At 39.5% G+C, this 15,524-nt stretch overlaps 1 protein-coding gene across 1 annotated transcript in view; it reads left to right on the top strand.

Annotated features, from left to right (window-relative positions):
- LAMA1 (laminin subunit alpha 1) overlaps nucleotides 1-15,524 on the top strand; it is a 144,407-nt gene that overhangs the window by 37,991 nt on the left and 90,892 nt on the right. The window contains exons 4-9 of the mRNA XM_079783773.1: nucleotides 8,096-8,338; nucleotides 9,336-9,515; nucleotides 10,311-10,400; nucleotides 11,305-11,422; nucleotides 12,387-12,565; nucleotides 13,270-13,375. Of these exons, the coding sequence (XP_079639899.1) occupies nucleotides 8,096-8,338; nucleotides 9,336-9,515; nucleotides 10,311-10,400; nucleotides 11,305-11,422; nucleotides 12,387-12,565; nucleotides 13,270-13,375 (916 nt within the window). The remainder of the gene's footprint in view (nucleotides 1-8,095; nucleotides 8,339-9,335; nucleotides 9,516-10,310; nucleotides 10,401-11,304; nucleotides 11,423-12,386; nucleotides 12,566-13,269; nucleotides 13,376-15,524) is intronic.

The following is a 15,524-nucleotide window of genomic DNA, read 5'->3' as shown; positions in this document are numbered from 1 at the left end:
AACACAGATTTGCACAGTTTTTTCAGATTGTATCGCCAGTTGGATTTTCGAAGTTTAATGATTAGGAGTGCCTTTTACTTTCATGGCTGTGATGACACTGTGTTTTCTCATGATAAAGGATGAGAAGAAGGGATGTGAGACTGTAAGCTCCTCACCATTGCTGAGTCTACTGGGGCATGAGAGGTCAAAGTGAAGACTAGGAGATAAAGTGAAAGGAAGTTGAGTTTTCAAAAGTTTTCAGCCAGAAATTCTCTGGGACTGAGGAAAGAAAGGGGGAGTGTGGGCTTTGTGGCCTCGTGGGAGAGACCTTGCCTGTCTTCCTGAGATGGGAAGGGGGTCTGGCCGAAGCTGGAAAGCCCTGCTTGGTCTCTGTGTTTTCTTTCTCACTCACATTTAGATAACTCTTTAAGACCCACTCACTTTCCCCCCCTCTATTTTAGTCTTGGTCTTTACTATGTCGACATCAACACCTCTCATGATTTCCTGGCACCAATGTCCAATTCATGATCTTTTCATCCCTGGTGACCTCATAATTCTTGGTTTAAAAGTTCTCTAATGATATAAAAGCTTTACCATGGTCCAAAGACCTGAACCCTAACCAGCCTCCCTCCCGCTTGCTATACTCAAGCCAACCAGGCCTCCTGCAGGTTCTAGATGGCAACCCGATCTGGTACCAAGGCGTGTTTGTTCTCTGTCCCTCTGCACTTCTACTGTCTTTACCTAGACATCTCCTACGCAGTCTCCCCCTCTTTTCAGAGATCCTCAGACCTTGCCCAGAATTAGCTGGCCACACCCAGACACCTTCAACACCTGTTCTTCTCCATGAAGACTTGGAAACCTCTCTCTTTCCCAGTAGGTCATCCAGCCCATATTGACCATGCCCTCCACTTCACTGCTGTATTTGTAATGCCTGCTACAGTCAATGTTTATTGAATGGATCTCGTGCCCCAGTGGGGTGCTTCTCTGAGAGTAACTCCTCTGCTTCTCTGGCCATCCCTCCTCTGCTCCCCAGGAGAAGAGCTGACCCTGCTTCTCTAGGGCCACTTCTCTGCTCTTCACCTACCGGACACACAGGTTCTCAGGACCCATAGGTTCCTGACCCTCAGGACAAGGCCACCAGGCAGGTTTGCACATATCTGCTCAGCCTGTGACACAAGGGGTAGAGTGCCTCTGCAGCCACCCTTGTGAGCCACAACCTCCAGTTTTGCCGGAATATTGCTCACTTCTTTCGTCAATTTCCAGAGCGGATTTTTGAGTCCTCTTCCACAGTCAGAAGCGGGGGAAAGGGATGCTAGTTATTGGCACATCTGCTCCAACATGAACAAAGTGGACACTGCATTTTGGGGAAAGTCCAAGGTAATTTCAAATGCTAAGATATTCATAGGTGAAAACTGGTTAGCTCTGGCTGAGGTGGTAGTTAGGAGTCAGGGGATGGGAAGGGCTATCTTTGTATGTAACTGCATTTCACAAGATGGTTTATCTCATTAAGGGCTAGTTGCATGACATTTACAAGGTGGGGAAAATGTAAAGATCCCCGCAAAGGGCATCTGGTAACGTACTTTTTATGCTTTTGAAGTACACCACTAATCTTCCACCAAATTTAGCAAAACCATTCCAGAACACCTGGTGAAACTGAGCATTGGGAACAATTACATGGATAAATACATTGAGACGAGGAATGGAAACCAACCTCTGACTTTGAAGTTTTAACTTCTTGAAGTGGTTGACATTTATCCTTTGAAATACTGCTACTCCTCAACCTTAAATGGGAGCCATGGCACGTGGACCTGGGACAGCTTCCTGGTGGGCTCTTTGGGAAATAGCTTTTCTGGATGATGAAGAACAGAGCTACTCTGACAGGTGTTTTCAACATCCCTATCCCATCTTCAGATCACTGGTTAGAGAGGTTACTGTTTACTTTTAGGTGGCTTCGTATCTCTGTGCCCTCCATTTGCTGGAGATAATTTTTCTTACTCCGGCTTTCCCTCCATGTCTATTCGACATCTCTGAGCTTGGTTCCAAAGTGAGCATTCCTTGATACTCTGAGACACGAATCTTAAGACTTTAAGGAGAGAAACCTACTTGATCTAAATTTGTCACTACCGCTAGCCAGTCTCCACCCCTTCTACCCCCCAAAAAAAAGAAAAAGCAAGAAGACAATAAAGAGGGAAAAAGAGAATGCACTTTGCCATGTTCATTTTGCACTTTTAATGATGACAGCACCAAGTTTAAAGAAAAATAAAATAGATATTATTCCACAATTCTCTTCTCATTCATGAAAACTATTTCCTTTTGTTTTTTAATTTTGTGTACAGGCACTAATATGAGGAGATAACAGTAAAATAGCCAACAAAGATATAATAGAAATGACATTTTAAGGTAATTGCCCAGAAAAGGTTTACTAAAATGTGTTTTGCACATATCCCAACATGCCAAGTAAACTTCTAAGCCCTCAATTTTTCTTATTCTGGCTAGTTGTTGTTGCTATTTCACATTATTATCAATTGATTAGATATTTTAGTGATCAATACTCTGTAAAACCAAAAGTTCTTCATATCTGCCATTAGTAGTTAGCCTTCTAGTGAATAATTACTTCTTTATTTTGTAGTAACACATATTAAGTCAAATGATCATTTTGAATTCTAGTTTCTAATAATGTCATGAAATATAAAGCTTACAAAGCACAAATTCACCACTTTCATAGGGATAATTGAGCAATATTACTTTCAGATACATTTAACTCTTTTTTAAATGTAATTTGATTCTTAACCTAAATCATTTTTGTCTGTGAAAAGTTCATTTTCATCACCTAAGAGAGAAACCATTCTCCCATCCACTGTTTAGTTGCTGCCGCAGAGGCAGATAAGTGCTGTATGGAGGATTTCTAAAGGGGAGTCCTCATATCCGGGCCCCTGCAGATCACACACAGAGGTGCTGCAGGGAGCAGCTGGACTTTCCCTGGAGGGGAGAGACTTGTTTCCCCATGTGCATCTGAAACTAACCTCTGATGTTGAAGAAGTAGGCTATCTGTATTTTTCAGATCTCTGTGCCTGAGGTGGATTTAATATATCTAAGTTAAGATTGAGGCCCACATGAAAATTCCTGTCTGGATTCCTCTGTAGAAACTGGTGTTTGATCTGTGTTTACTTTATTTCTGTGACACTATTCATGTGCATGTCAGTGATCATTAACAAAGCCCTCTCAGTGGAAAACCATGATGAACGTGGAGTTTTAAATGGCTGTATCAGCTGCAGGTTTGGCAAGGCTGAAGTGATTCTGAGTTTAGTGAAAACCCTGTGTCATCCATTTGTGCTCAGCCAACCTTGTATCAAGGAAAAAGGCAGTTTAGTCAACCATGCCAAAAAAAAAAAAAAAGAGCAACAGAAATATCATGGATTTCATTTGAGCAACGGTTTAAAATTCTATATATTAGCAGAGCATCCCTCACTTTTTAATATATATGTTTGTCAATACACAATTGGTGAATTAGAGCTTCTATTACTTTTCTAGTGCTGACTAAAGAGCAGAAACTTATTTACTCATAGTTTTGGGATCTGGGAATCTAAGATGAAGATATTGGTAGGTTGATTTCTTCTGGTGCCCCTCATTGGCGTGCAGATGGCCACCTTCTCGTTGTATCCTCACAGGGTGTCCCTTGGCCTGTGGTGTCAGTGTCCTATTCTTTTTTTTTATAAAAACACTGGTCATATTGGATTAGGTCCCACCCTCATTAAATCCTAATTACCTCCTTAAAGACTATTTTCAGATATAGTCACACTCCTAAGTACCAGGAGATAGCACTTTAGCATATAAATTTGGGGAACACAGTTCAGCCAGTAATGTGGCCTAAGAGATGACAAATTGTGTTTAGGTGCTTCATAGCATCCTTTTCCTCTTTTGCAGATTTACAGCTCACAGTCCCTTTCTTGGTTTGTTTCCTGGTCTGCAATCCAGGGATTTAGAGAATAACAGATTGTGAGAACATTGCCCAGGTTCATAGTTGATCAGAGTTAAACCATTCCTCCCTGATAGATTGTCCTGAAGTTTTTCCACTATGGTTTTTCTTCTGTTTGGTATCATTTCAATACATATGACTAAGCAATTCATATAAAAGCTGACAAGGGTTTGATGAAAGTGCAAGAACATGGTATTGAAATAATTGCTTCTGGTTGAAGTAGTAGGTTCAAAGCGCGGTTAGTTTAAAGCACGGTTAGTTCTCACCAGTTGCCTCAACTTGGGATTTCATTCTACTTTTTCTTTGCAATCCATAGAAGTGTGGCATAGTGGTCTGTGTTCAGTAGTATAGTGTACATTTTAGTATCTGTGAGATCCTGGGACGATTACTTAATCTTTCTATGCCTCGGTTTCCTCATCTGTAAAGTGGAGGAAATAACAATATGTCCTTTATAAGATGAATAGAGCTCCAAGAAGAGCCAACAATTCTCATAAAGCACTTAGCATTGTCCCTGGCCAGTCAGGCTACATAAACATTAGCCAGGGTTCACTGTTGTTTCTTGCATACTCTTCCCCTCTCGGCTGTGTTTCCCGGGCTGCCATGCAGAAACTGCAGTGTTAGCTGGAACAACTGCCAGTGCCCAGTGCCCCGGGGAATGGTGAATGGAGGAGCCTTTTTTTTTCTGTTATCACAAAAAGAAACTTCAGTAACCTTAGGTGTGGTGTGTGTGGACATTTGGGGACAGTTCTCTGGAATATGTGTGGTGGCTACGACTGGAGAGTGACCATCTCTTTCTTACTGGTACCTGCAACTCAGTAATCTGTCTTTTAACATCTCTATACATCATTTCCCAAATATATGAAATGGGAAGAAGCACTGGAAACTCACGGGGTTGCTGGGATTAAGTGAGATGGTGCACATAGAGCTCTTAGCACGCATGAGGTAAACACTTCATTCTTTCCATTTGCAAATGTGAAACAAAAAATGAAGGCAAATATGTTTCATTTCAATTATAAATGACTTTGTCTTCTGTCCCTCTCAAATGATCTATCATCCCACTGTCCCACTTGGCACCTCCATTTTATAAAGTCTGGTTTAACCTATTCGACAGTGTGAACAATCATGGCCTGCATGCTCATAGAGTTTTACTTTTATGATGAAAACTAGTGGCCTGGTGCACGGAATTCGTGCACTTGGTGGGGGGTGGTCCCCCAGCCTGGCCTGTGCACTGTCTCGATGGATTGCCCCAAAGAGGTAGGCTGGGGCCGGAGGTCCTGCCTCTGTGGCGTGCGCAGGGCCGCAGGACCCCCGGCGGAAGCCACATGGAGCAGCTGCTGGGACCCGCCCCCGCAGCACGCGTCAGGCCGCAGGACCTCGCACCACGCATGCAGTGTCAAGCCCCGCCCACTCTGGTGATGGATTGTGACGGCACAGTGTGAGGGCGTGACGACCACCTAGGTCAGTGGTCAGCAAACTGAGGCTCGTGAGCCACATGCGGCTCTTTGGCCCCTTGAGTGTGGCTCTTCCACAAAATACCACGTGCAGGCACGCACGTACAGTGCGATTGAAACTTTGTGGCCCATGCGCAGAAGTCAGTTTTCGGCTCTCAAAAGAAATTTCAGTCGTTGTACTGTTGATATTTGGCTCTGTTGACTAATGAGTTTGCTGACCACTGACCTAGGCTATTATTAGTATAGATATTGACAAAGCCATTGGACAGGGATGACTAAAGATGAGGGAGTTCTCCCTTCAGTGAGTTTGGGCATCAATATGAAAACCAAATTTGAGTTACTAATGCAAGTTTACTATCACAAAAAATGCTTGCTAAGGCTGAGTTACTAAAACAAGGGATATAATATTATCACCATGTTCTTCCCAATTCAGAGAATTTGCAGTTTTGTATTCAATTCATTATACAGAACCCTGTTTCAAAATAAGATGGTGTCCACAGCATTATGACTAGGCAATGGAGTCTTATTAAACGAGGAAATCGAATGTTGATGCTGAAAACTTTGCATTATAGAGGTGATATATGATAGTTATATTCAAATGTTTGAAGGACAATTGCATGAAAGTGGAATCAGCATCTTTTCTTTAGCACCAGCGCATAGAATTTATGGGGCATCCTGAATCAATGCAAGGACAGATCCTCTAACTGGAAGTTTTCATAAAACAAAAGAACCATCTTAGGAACAAGTGAATTTCCTGACACGGCAAGTGCTCCAACAGGGCCTGGTTGTGAATTATGGCTAGATATATGTAAGGGTCCCTTCCAAATCCAAGATTTGGCTAGCTAGGTTCCTCAGGCTATTAAGTTGTCATCTAAATCCCCTTTTCTCTGTTTGTTACTCTTCTCTCTAATTTTTAAAATTTTTTAAATTAATAGGCCTTACTACTTCTTAGTACTTTTAGGTTTACAGTAAAATGAGCATGAAGTACAGGGTTCCCATATTCCCCCTCACTCCTCTCCGTCTGTTCCCCCATTCACATTTTCTATTAGTGTGGAATATTGGTCCAATTGATGAGCCCCTGTTATTATATCATTATCAGCTAAGTCCAGAATTTACACGTGTTCTACATTCTAGGGCAGTGATGGGCAACCTTTTGAGCTTGGTGTGTCAAACTTCGCCAAAAAAACTGAGCATAACTCGGGTAGTGTGTCACTTTGAGGAAAAAACATTATTTCGCAAACGTTTCATCCTCAGGAGCAGCAAATGTTTCATCCTTGGCATGCGGCCGCGTGTCATCAGAAATGGCTACGCGTGTCAGTGCTGACACTCGTGTCATAGGTTCGCCATCACTGTTCTAGGGGTTTTGACAAGTAGATAGTGACATGTGTCTATCATTTCAGTATACTGTTTCACTGCCCTGTGCTCTCTGAATTCATGTCCTTCTCCCCACTAACCCTTGGCAATCACTGATCTTTTTACTGTCTCTTTAGTTTTACCTTTTCCAGAATGTCATGTGGTTGGGATTATACAGTATGTAGCCTTTTCAGATTGGCTAGTTGCACTCAGCAATATACATCCTTTTGTTGTATGAGATCTCATTTCTTTTTATCTCTGAATATTTCATTGTTTGACTGTATCACACTTTATTTGTTCACTTATGGAAGTTTGTGATTCATTTGGGTAAATACCAAGGAGTGCAACTCCTGGGTTGTATGGTAAGAGTATGTTTAGCCTTGTAAGAAACTACCAAATTGTTTTCCGAAGTGGCCGTACCATTTTGCATTCCCACCAGCAATGAATGGGAATTCCTGTTGCTTCACGTCCTTGCCAGTATTTGGTATTGTGTATTTTCAAGGTTAGCCATTCTAATAGACACATCTGTAGTGAACTGACTTCTTTTTTCTCATATTCAGATGTGTTATCCCCAAATAACTATGAAAAATATATTTAACACTACTATTAATGTAATATAATACAACTTTTATCCTTCAGAATGCAGATGGAGAAAGATATTGGGAACAAGAATGCAAGCACTATTATTATTAACACTATTAATAATAATACAAATTTATTTGTATTTTTTGAGTTTACAGGAGAATATTCATAAGTCACATTTCTGACTAATACTCACTCATAAGCGGCTATTCTCCTAAGCCAGTGGTTCTCAACCTTTCTAATGCCGCAAACCTTTAATACAGTTCTTCATGTTGTGGTGACCCCCAACCATAAAATTATTTTTGTTGCTACTTCATAACTATAATTTTGCTACTGTTATGAATCATAATGTAAATATCTGTGTTTTCCGATGGTCTTAGGCAACCCTGCTAGCGGTTCTCAACCCTGCTAGCGGTTCTCAACCCTGCTAGCGGTTCTCAACCTGTGGGTCGTGACCCACAGGTTGAGAACCGCTGCTGTAGAGCCTAAGACCATTGGAAAACACAGATATTTACATTACAATTTATAACAGTAGCAAAATTATAGTTATGAAGTAGCAACGAAAATAATTTTATGGTTGGGGGTCACCACAACATGAAGAACTGTATTAAAGGGTCGTGGCATTAGAAAGGTTAAGAACCACTGTCCTAAGCATTAGAAATGTTGTCAATCATCGCTTAACAGTTCTCTCGAGAGAACTTTGGTTTTTGAGCCACTGATCCTTAACTGAGATTTTTCAGTGTCTTTCTTCCAGGTCTTTCAGGTTGCCTATATCATCATCAAAGCTGCTAATGCCCCTCGACCTGGAAACTGGATTTTGGAGCGTTCTCTGGATGGCACCAAGTTCAGTCCTTGGCAGTACTATGCAGTTAGTGACACGGAGTGTTTGACTCGTTACAATATAACCCCAAGACGGGGGCCGCCCACATACAGGGCGGATGATGAAGTGATCTGCACCTCGTATTATTCTAGGCTGGTGCCACTGGAGCATGGAGAGGTACTGTGCCCACTGTGGTCATGTTTGTTTCACACCAGGATGCCCCCACCTCCACCTCAAATGGTAACATAGCCATCACAAGAGCTAACATGAAACACTCAAAATGAATCTCTCTTAGTAAAGATTACAAAGAACTTTACTGTAACTGTCTAGCTGTGCTTAACGTATCATTGACTAGTGTTGACTGACGATTAATTTCATAAGCAGTACATTTCACCTCATTGCTATCTTCCCTGCAAAGAGATTTCTCAGTTGTTGCTCTGACTTAATAATTACATCAGATGCTTCTCAGAGCATCTTGCCCATATTACCAGGGCAAGAACATTTGGTGAAATATTACAGAGAGAGCTAAAATGCCTCTCAAAGATATAGTTCTCCATTTTGTCCATCAAGTTCTCTTTTTCTTCGGTGGTGTTGAGGACTGGAGATGGCTGGTGAGGTATTTCAGCTCAGTGCTCAGCACACCTGGACTGCACACACTTTGTTAAAGTCAGAGTGTAACCCAAACAAGCCACTCTTTCCTAGCACCTGCCTTGGTGAGATAAAGCTGCAAAAGCTCTCCTAAGTGCTCTGCACAGCAGGAACCCTGCAGCAGGCCCTGCATTGCAGACCAGAGATTCTTTAAGAGAGTAGAGATTACAAAGCTTCCTGGCACTTTCTCTCACTCTCCCAGGTCTATGCATGGCATCTAGAATTTGTTTCTGAGAAGTCATAGTCTCCTGATACATGTTACCATACCCTCAGCACACTGGGGAGGTGCCCCTGATAAAAGATTTCCAACAATCTCTGAGACCTGGACTAGATAACTTCAAATTAATTGAAACCTTATTGTGCTCATGATGTTCACAAGTAGTTAACAAATGCTAGATTTCTGCAAAAATCTAGTTGTTTGGTTGATTTTCGATAGTATCTGTAAAGAGTTTGGCCTGAAATTAAACAGCCAGGACTATATTTTTGCATGCGTAAAACTGGTATTTGTTTACTTTGATGCCTTTAGATTCATACATCACTAATCAATGGGAGACCCAGCGCTGATGATCTTTCCCCCAAGTTGTTGGAATTTACTTCTGCACGATACATCCGTCTTCGCTTACAACGCATTCGAACCCTCAACGCAGATCTGATGACCCTCAGCCACCGCGACCTGAGGGACCTCGATCCTATTGTTACAAGACGAGTAAGTCCATGGTAGAGCTCCTGACCATTGTGAAGTTTATCTTGTTTAAAAGAAATATACTCTTTTTGGTTGGCCTTTTCCTCCTAGGTTGGCCTTTTCCTTATTTTATCAAAGATCATTATATATGCTTTGTTAAAATTCCACCTTTAAACTAGGTGGTTTGCACTTATTGATTTTTGTATATTAAATTAACTGCGTTTATGGGATAAATCCTACTTGGTCATGAGATATACTTTTTATATAGTGATATATTTGATTTAACAATATTTTTTAGGGTTTTCAGTAGTGTGTTTTTTTTTTTGTGTGTGTTTTTTTAAATATATTTTTATTGATTTCAGAGAGGAAGGGGGAGGATGAGAGAGATAGAAACATCAGTGATGAGAATCATTGATCAGCTGCCTCCCACACACCCTCTACTGGGTTTTGAGCCCCGCAACCCACGCATGGGCCCTTGACCAGAATCTAACCCGAGACCCTTCAGTCTGCAGGCCAATGCTCTATTCACTGAGCCAAACCAGCCAGGGCAGTAGTGTGACTTTTGAATGACTGCCTTGGTTTAAGATTCAACCAAGTTGAGAAATTCTTTTAAACTTCTTGGGTTTCTGTTGATGAATTAATTGAACATTATATATTTTAATGCACACAAAAATTCTTTGTGCATGATGTGTTTTAAAATACATGTCTAATTATCTTCAGATTATCAATAACAACTGGGATATTTGTTGGAGTGCCACCTTTTACTTTTCAGTGCAATTAATGAGGTTTTAATTTTTGTTTGTAACTTTTTTTCCTTAGTATTACTATTCAATAAAAGACATCTCTGTAGGAGGAATGTGTATTTGTTATGGCCATGCCAGTAGCTGCCCATGGGATGAAACTACAAAGGTGAGTTCCAGTATTTCATTTTGCTAAAACATCAAAATAGAAGTTGCAGCTACAATGTTTGCATTGTGTTTTTCTATTCAAGGCAAATGTTGAAGGTATCAAAGGATTTTCTGATCCTTTAATTGGTTTCATTTTTTTGTGGTTGTTGTTAGGTCACCATAAACTTTCAAATTTTTTCAACAATTTTATTTTGCTTTCTTTGGAAAATATATTTCTAATTAAATACTTACTACTTTGTCGTAAAATATACATAACATAGAATTTACCATTTTAATCATTTAAAACTGTACCATTCAGTGACCTTATGATATTTGAAGCTCTTCTTTCTGAAAGAGGCGAGCGAAAAGCATGTGCAGTTATAAATTATGTTTACATTCTTTTAAAAGAAGGATTCCCCTCCTCCCATATTCTCCCTCTTCCATTTTTGTGGTCTAAAATCAAGATAAAGTTGATCTATTTTAGCCAATACTCAGTGAATAAGATGACATCTCTCTTCTTATTTTAAACTTGCATGAAGTTACTTCTGATTTCTTTTCCAATCTTTGTGTTAATTAAATTCTTAAATAGGATTATTCTCTTACCGATGCTGAAAATATGTAGATGAATCTCAAGAAACTTATTAATAGGAGAATTCAAATCCTTAAAATCAATGTCTCTTTTTTGAAAAAATTTTGTTAATTAACCCATATTTTAGTTTTTGCTTTATTCCTCTTCACTTTCTCTTTGTAACCCACTCATGTATGTATATTTTGCTCTTAAATATAAAGTTTGCTTTGGTATAGTCATCTATCCTCAATTCTAATGTCTTGCTATGTATTTGACTGTGAGACACTTCTTTTAAAATAAATTTAAGAAAAATATACAGGTAAGTTTTCAGGAGCCATTTTGTATCCCTGTTGTCTAGAAACTACGGTGTCAATGTGAGCATAACACCTGTGGGGAGAGCTGCAGCAGCTGTTGTCCTGGGTACCACCAGCAGCCCTGGAGGCCTGGGACCATTTCTTCTGGTAACATGTGTGAACGTAAGTCCTCTGTGAACTGGAAAAATGTAAACATTTTTCCCTTCTTAGTATGCTTAAGTTTATGGTGACTTAACAATATTTGTAATGAATAAATAATTTCCTTTTAGGTAATTAAGTAGTTCCCAAATCTGCAGGTTACTTTAATAAAATTTAGACTATTTATGAAACCTGAATTTATGTTTATGGATTTGTTATTTTATCTAAGATTCTCCTTCCCATAGATGAGCGTATCCTTTATTAATTTGGATTAATTTTTAAATAGGCAATATAGTCATAAGATTCCAACACCTAACAATATATAAAAGTATATAGTAAAAACATTACTTTATAGCACCATCCTTTCCACTTTTTATTATTTCCTAGTATGTTATTCCTGAAAGTTTTATGCAAATAAAGCATATATTGATATATTCTTGCACCTCACACAGATTATACACAGAACCTGAGATACTATGAGTGCCATTCAATGCATTACTTTTATACTTTACAATAGATCTTGAATTAAAATCTTTCCATGTTTGCAATATGAAATGCTAGGTATTTTTTAATTTAATTTTTAAAAATTTATTTTATTTTTTTCATCTGTTTTTAAAAACAGTAGCACTGAATTCCATTATATATGGATGTGACATAATTAAAACAGCTATCATGGGTGTTTTGATCATTACCAGTCTTTTGTTAACATAAACCATGGTGCAGTGGTTACCCCGTCTATGTCATTGAGAAATGTGCAAGGACTTCTGCAAAATATAATCCCAGGAGATAGTTTGATGGTCAAACGACAGTGCACATTTATAATTATGGTAGCTATTTCCAAATGCCATGCATAAGATTGCCCACATGCTATCAAAATTATTGATTCTATAATTTTCAGTTAATTTATAGTCATAGAAACTTACATAGGTTTTCCATATATAGGAATATATATATATATATAAATTGAAATGCTAAAATATTCTTCTAGAATGTAATTGCCACAATAAAGCAAAAGACTGCTACTATGATGAAAGTGTTGCAAATCAGAAGAAAAGTTTGAATACTGCTGGACAATACAAAGGAGGAGGGGTTTGCATAAATTGCCTGCAGAATACCATGGGAATCAATTGTGAAACCTGTATCGATGGATATTATAGACCACACAAGGTAAGAATTTTCTTTTTTTCCGTAGCTGAGCTTCATTGTCTTCTTAAAGTGGAAAGGAGACTTCGCCAAGTGTTAATGTCAATCTTGAAGGCTCATTTTCTTTTGTAATATTTCTTTAATATTCTTATTATGCTAGTAGTGTTTTCCAGATATAGATTTCCTACTCTATCAGTCTTGTTTATTTGCTCAGATTAGGATGTCCACTTATTGTTCTTCAACTTGAATTTGAGGACTCCTTGGCTGTGTAATCTCAGAGTTTTATAACACTGTCAATGCAAAGAGTCAGCCAGTAACTAAAGCAGCTGTATCTTGCCCATAGGAAGTTGATCCTCAATTGACTTGGTATGTAGTTGTCTCATGAATCACTGTGGTGGTCTGGTCATAGGTGACCAGATGCACATGTAAGTGATGCTTATCTATGGCTCTGAGAGTCAGCAGGAGGCAGGGGAGGGCAGTGGGTTGTAGTGACGAAGGGAAAGGATGGCACTGAGCTAATGAATCTAGCTGCTGTCACCATCAGAAAGCTGATTGGGCTTTCTAGCTTAAGTTCACCTTATCTTCCTGAGACCTGCACCTCTTGGATGCACAAATTATTGTGTTAGTTACATCCTGGATAAAAAATTGATGCTTTGTCATTGATATTATTATTGATATTATTGCTATTATTTGTAGTAAAATAATCCAGGACAACCCCTGCCTTTCAGGTGTCTCCGTATGAGGACAACCCTTGCCATCCCTGTGACTGTGACCCTTTGGGGTCCCTCAGTTCTGTCTGTATTAAGGATGACCTCCATTCCGACTTACACAGAGGTAAATTGTGCTTTTAATTGATTTCTTTTTTCTTTCTTTCTTTCTTTCTTTCTTTTTTTTTTTTTTTTTTTTTTTGTGTGTGTGTATGTGGAAGATTTATACATAGTGAAACTGTAACCGGACAACAAAAGGGTTCAGGCTGCCTATCACTACTTCAGCCAATTAAGCAGAGTCAGGGTTGAATCATATATGAGCATTTATTCCAATAATGCTGGCATTATGGGAGAGCAGCAGGTCATCCACAAAAATCTGCTCTGCACCCCACCATAAGCCAGCTGCTTATATTGGACAGAAGGACAAAGATTATGTGGGGAAGTAGGAATTACAGGCATGGGAAAGTAGGCACAAGTCATGCGGGCTCGGGGGAGGGGAAAGTTGCAGTTGCAGGAGGGTGGGTGCCTCTAGGCACCCTGGGACCAGATTACCGGTAATAGGGGCAGGGGGTTGTAAAGAGCAGGTGCCTCCTGGACTAAATTGTTTCGGCCATGAGGTTGTAAATCTTTCCATACTGATAGGCAGTTCTCGGAAGGAGGATGGACTGCATTCCGATGTTAGCTCCCATGTCCCAGGGAGTACAACTCTCAGTGAGGTTAGAATGTGCTTTCTCTAATCAGAACAGAACCATCATGGTTAACAGAGCATGATTAATATTTATTATAATTATAATTAGTTTCCAATATTTTGTTTCTGCCCCTAAAAGAACTATTACTATTGTGTAGTAATTTGGTGATATGATTTCCTATTGATTCTTTTGTTCACCAAATATTTATCAAGTACCTAATGTGGGTCAGGCAGTTTTCTAGGACCTAGGAACACATATTTGAACAAGATGATCAAGGTTCCTGCTCACAGGCAAACTCTATACAAACACGTGCATTTGTAGTACAATGCCAGGCAGGGTTAAAGGTTAAGGGCCACAGGAATAAAGCCAATTCAGGATCATGATTGAACTTAGATAGAGTGTGGAGATGGCAATGCTGAGGTGATGAAATGCCATTTGAGAAGTTAATTGAGCATTTGATGAAAGAAGAAATAAGTCTTATTTAAAGTCCTATGTGGAACACAGTAAAGAGCAATCACTTGATTTAGTTCTTGGAAGACACAGGAATGTTGCATACACCTCCTCTCACAAAGCAAGCAAATCCTCCAGTTAACTCTGTAAATGTCAGTGTTCTTTTTGTTTCAAAAACTCGCCAATGGACATGTAAATACCTAAGTCTCCCAAATAGATTGCATCTGTTCAAAGATTTCTGTGACCCCATCAAAGTCTCAGTCACTGGCAGGTAAAGTGGATAATGACCTGCAGGAAAGGAAGTGCCAACTGTGGGGCCTGCTGCCAATGTGGAGGGTCCATTACACATTCGAATTGATTCTAACTGCCCTGTTAATGAGAGGATGATGACGATGATAATGACATTTACCCTTGATTGGGTTCACTTACAATAGATATATATCATTTTAACTTTCAGCCATACAGATAGAAATCATTTAACCCAATTTACAGTCAAGGAAACAATCTCAGAGCAGTTAAGAAATTGGCTGAGGGTACAGAACCAGAAAGTTTCAAAGCTGGCATTAAAAGCAAAGAGAGTGCTTATTGCCCCTGACCATCCACCTCTGTGCTTAAGAAATAAACAAACAACCCTCCAAATCTTCAAACTTTATACTGTGATATAATTAATTGCCATATAATAGAGTATACCTATTTCATATGTATAATGCTTTTTAGCATATTCATGGGTGCAAATATCACCACAATCCAATATTGGTGCATTTTTATCACCCCGTAAAAAAACCTTTACCCATTTCCCGCACCCTTCCTCCTGGCCCTAGGCCACCACTGACCTACTTTCTCTCTATAGATTTGCTTATTCTGAACATTTCATATACATAGAACCATACAATATGTGTTTTTTTGGGGGGACTGGCTTCTTTCACTTAGCATAATGTTTTCAAGGTTCATCCATGGTGTAACATAAATCAGCCCTCCAATCCTTTCTATTGCTGAATGACAGATATTCTATTGTATGTATATTTCACATTTTGTATATCCATTCATCAGTTGAACATTTAGGTTGTTTACTAGTAGACTTTCTGGCTGTTACGAATAATGCTGCTTCAAACATTGGCACACAGTGTTTCGGTGGAT

This window comes from Cnephaeus nilssonii, assembly GCF_951640355.1.
Source record: "Cnephaeus nilssonii genome assembly, chromosome: 11".
NCBI classification, from domain to species: domain Eukaryota; kingdom Metazoa; phylum Chordata; class Mammalia; order Chiroptera; family Vespertilionidae; genus Cnephaeus; species Cnephaeus nilssonii.
Note: the sequence above shows the minus strand (reverse complement) of the source record. Positions and strands in the feature narration are given on the sequence as shown.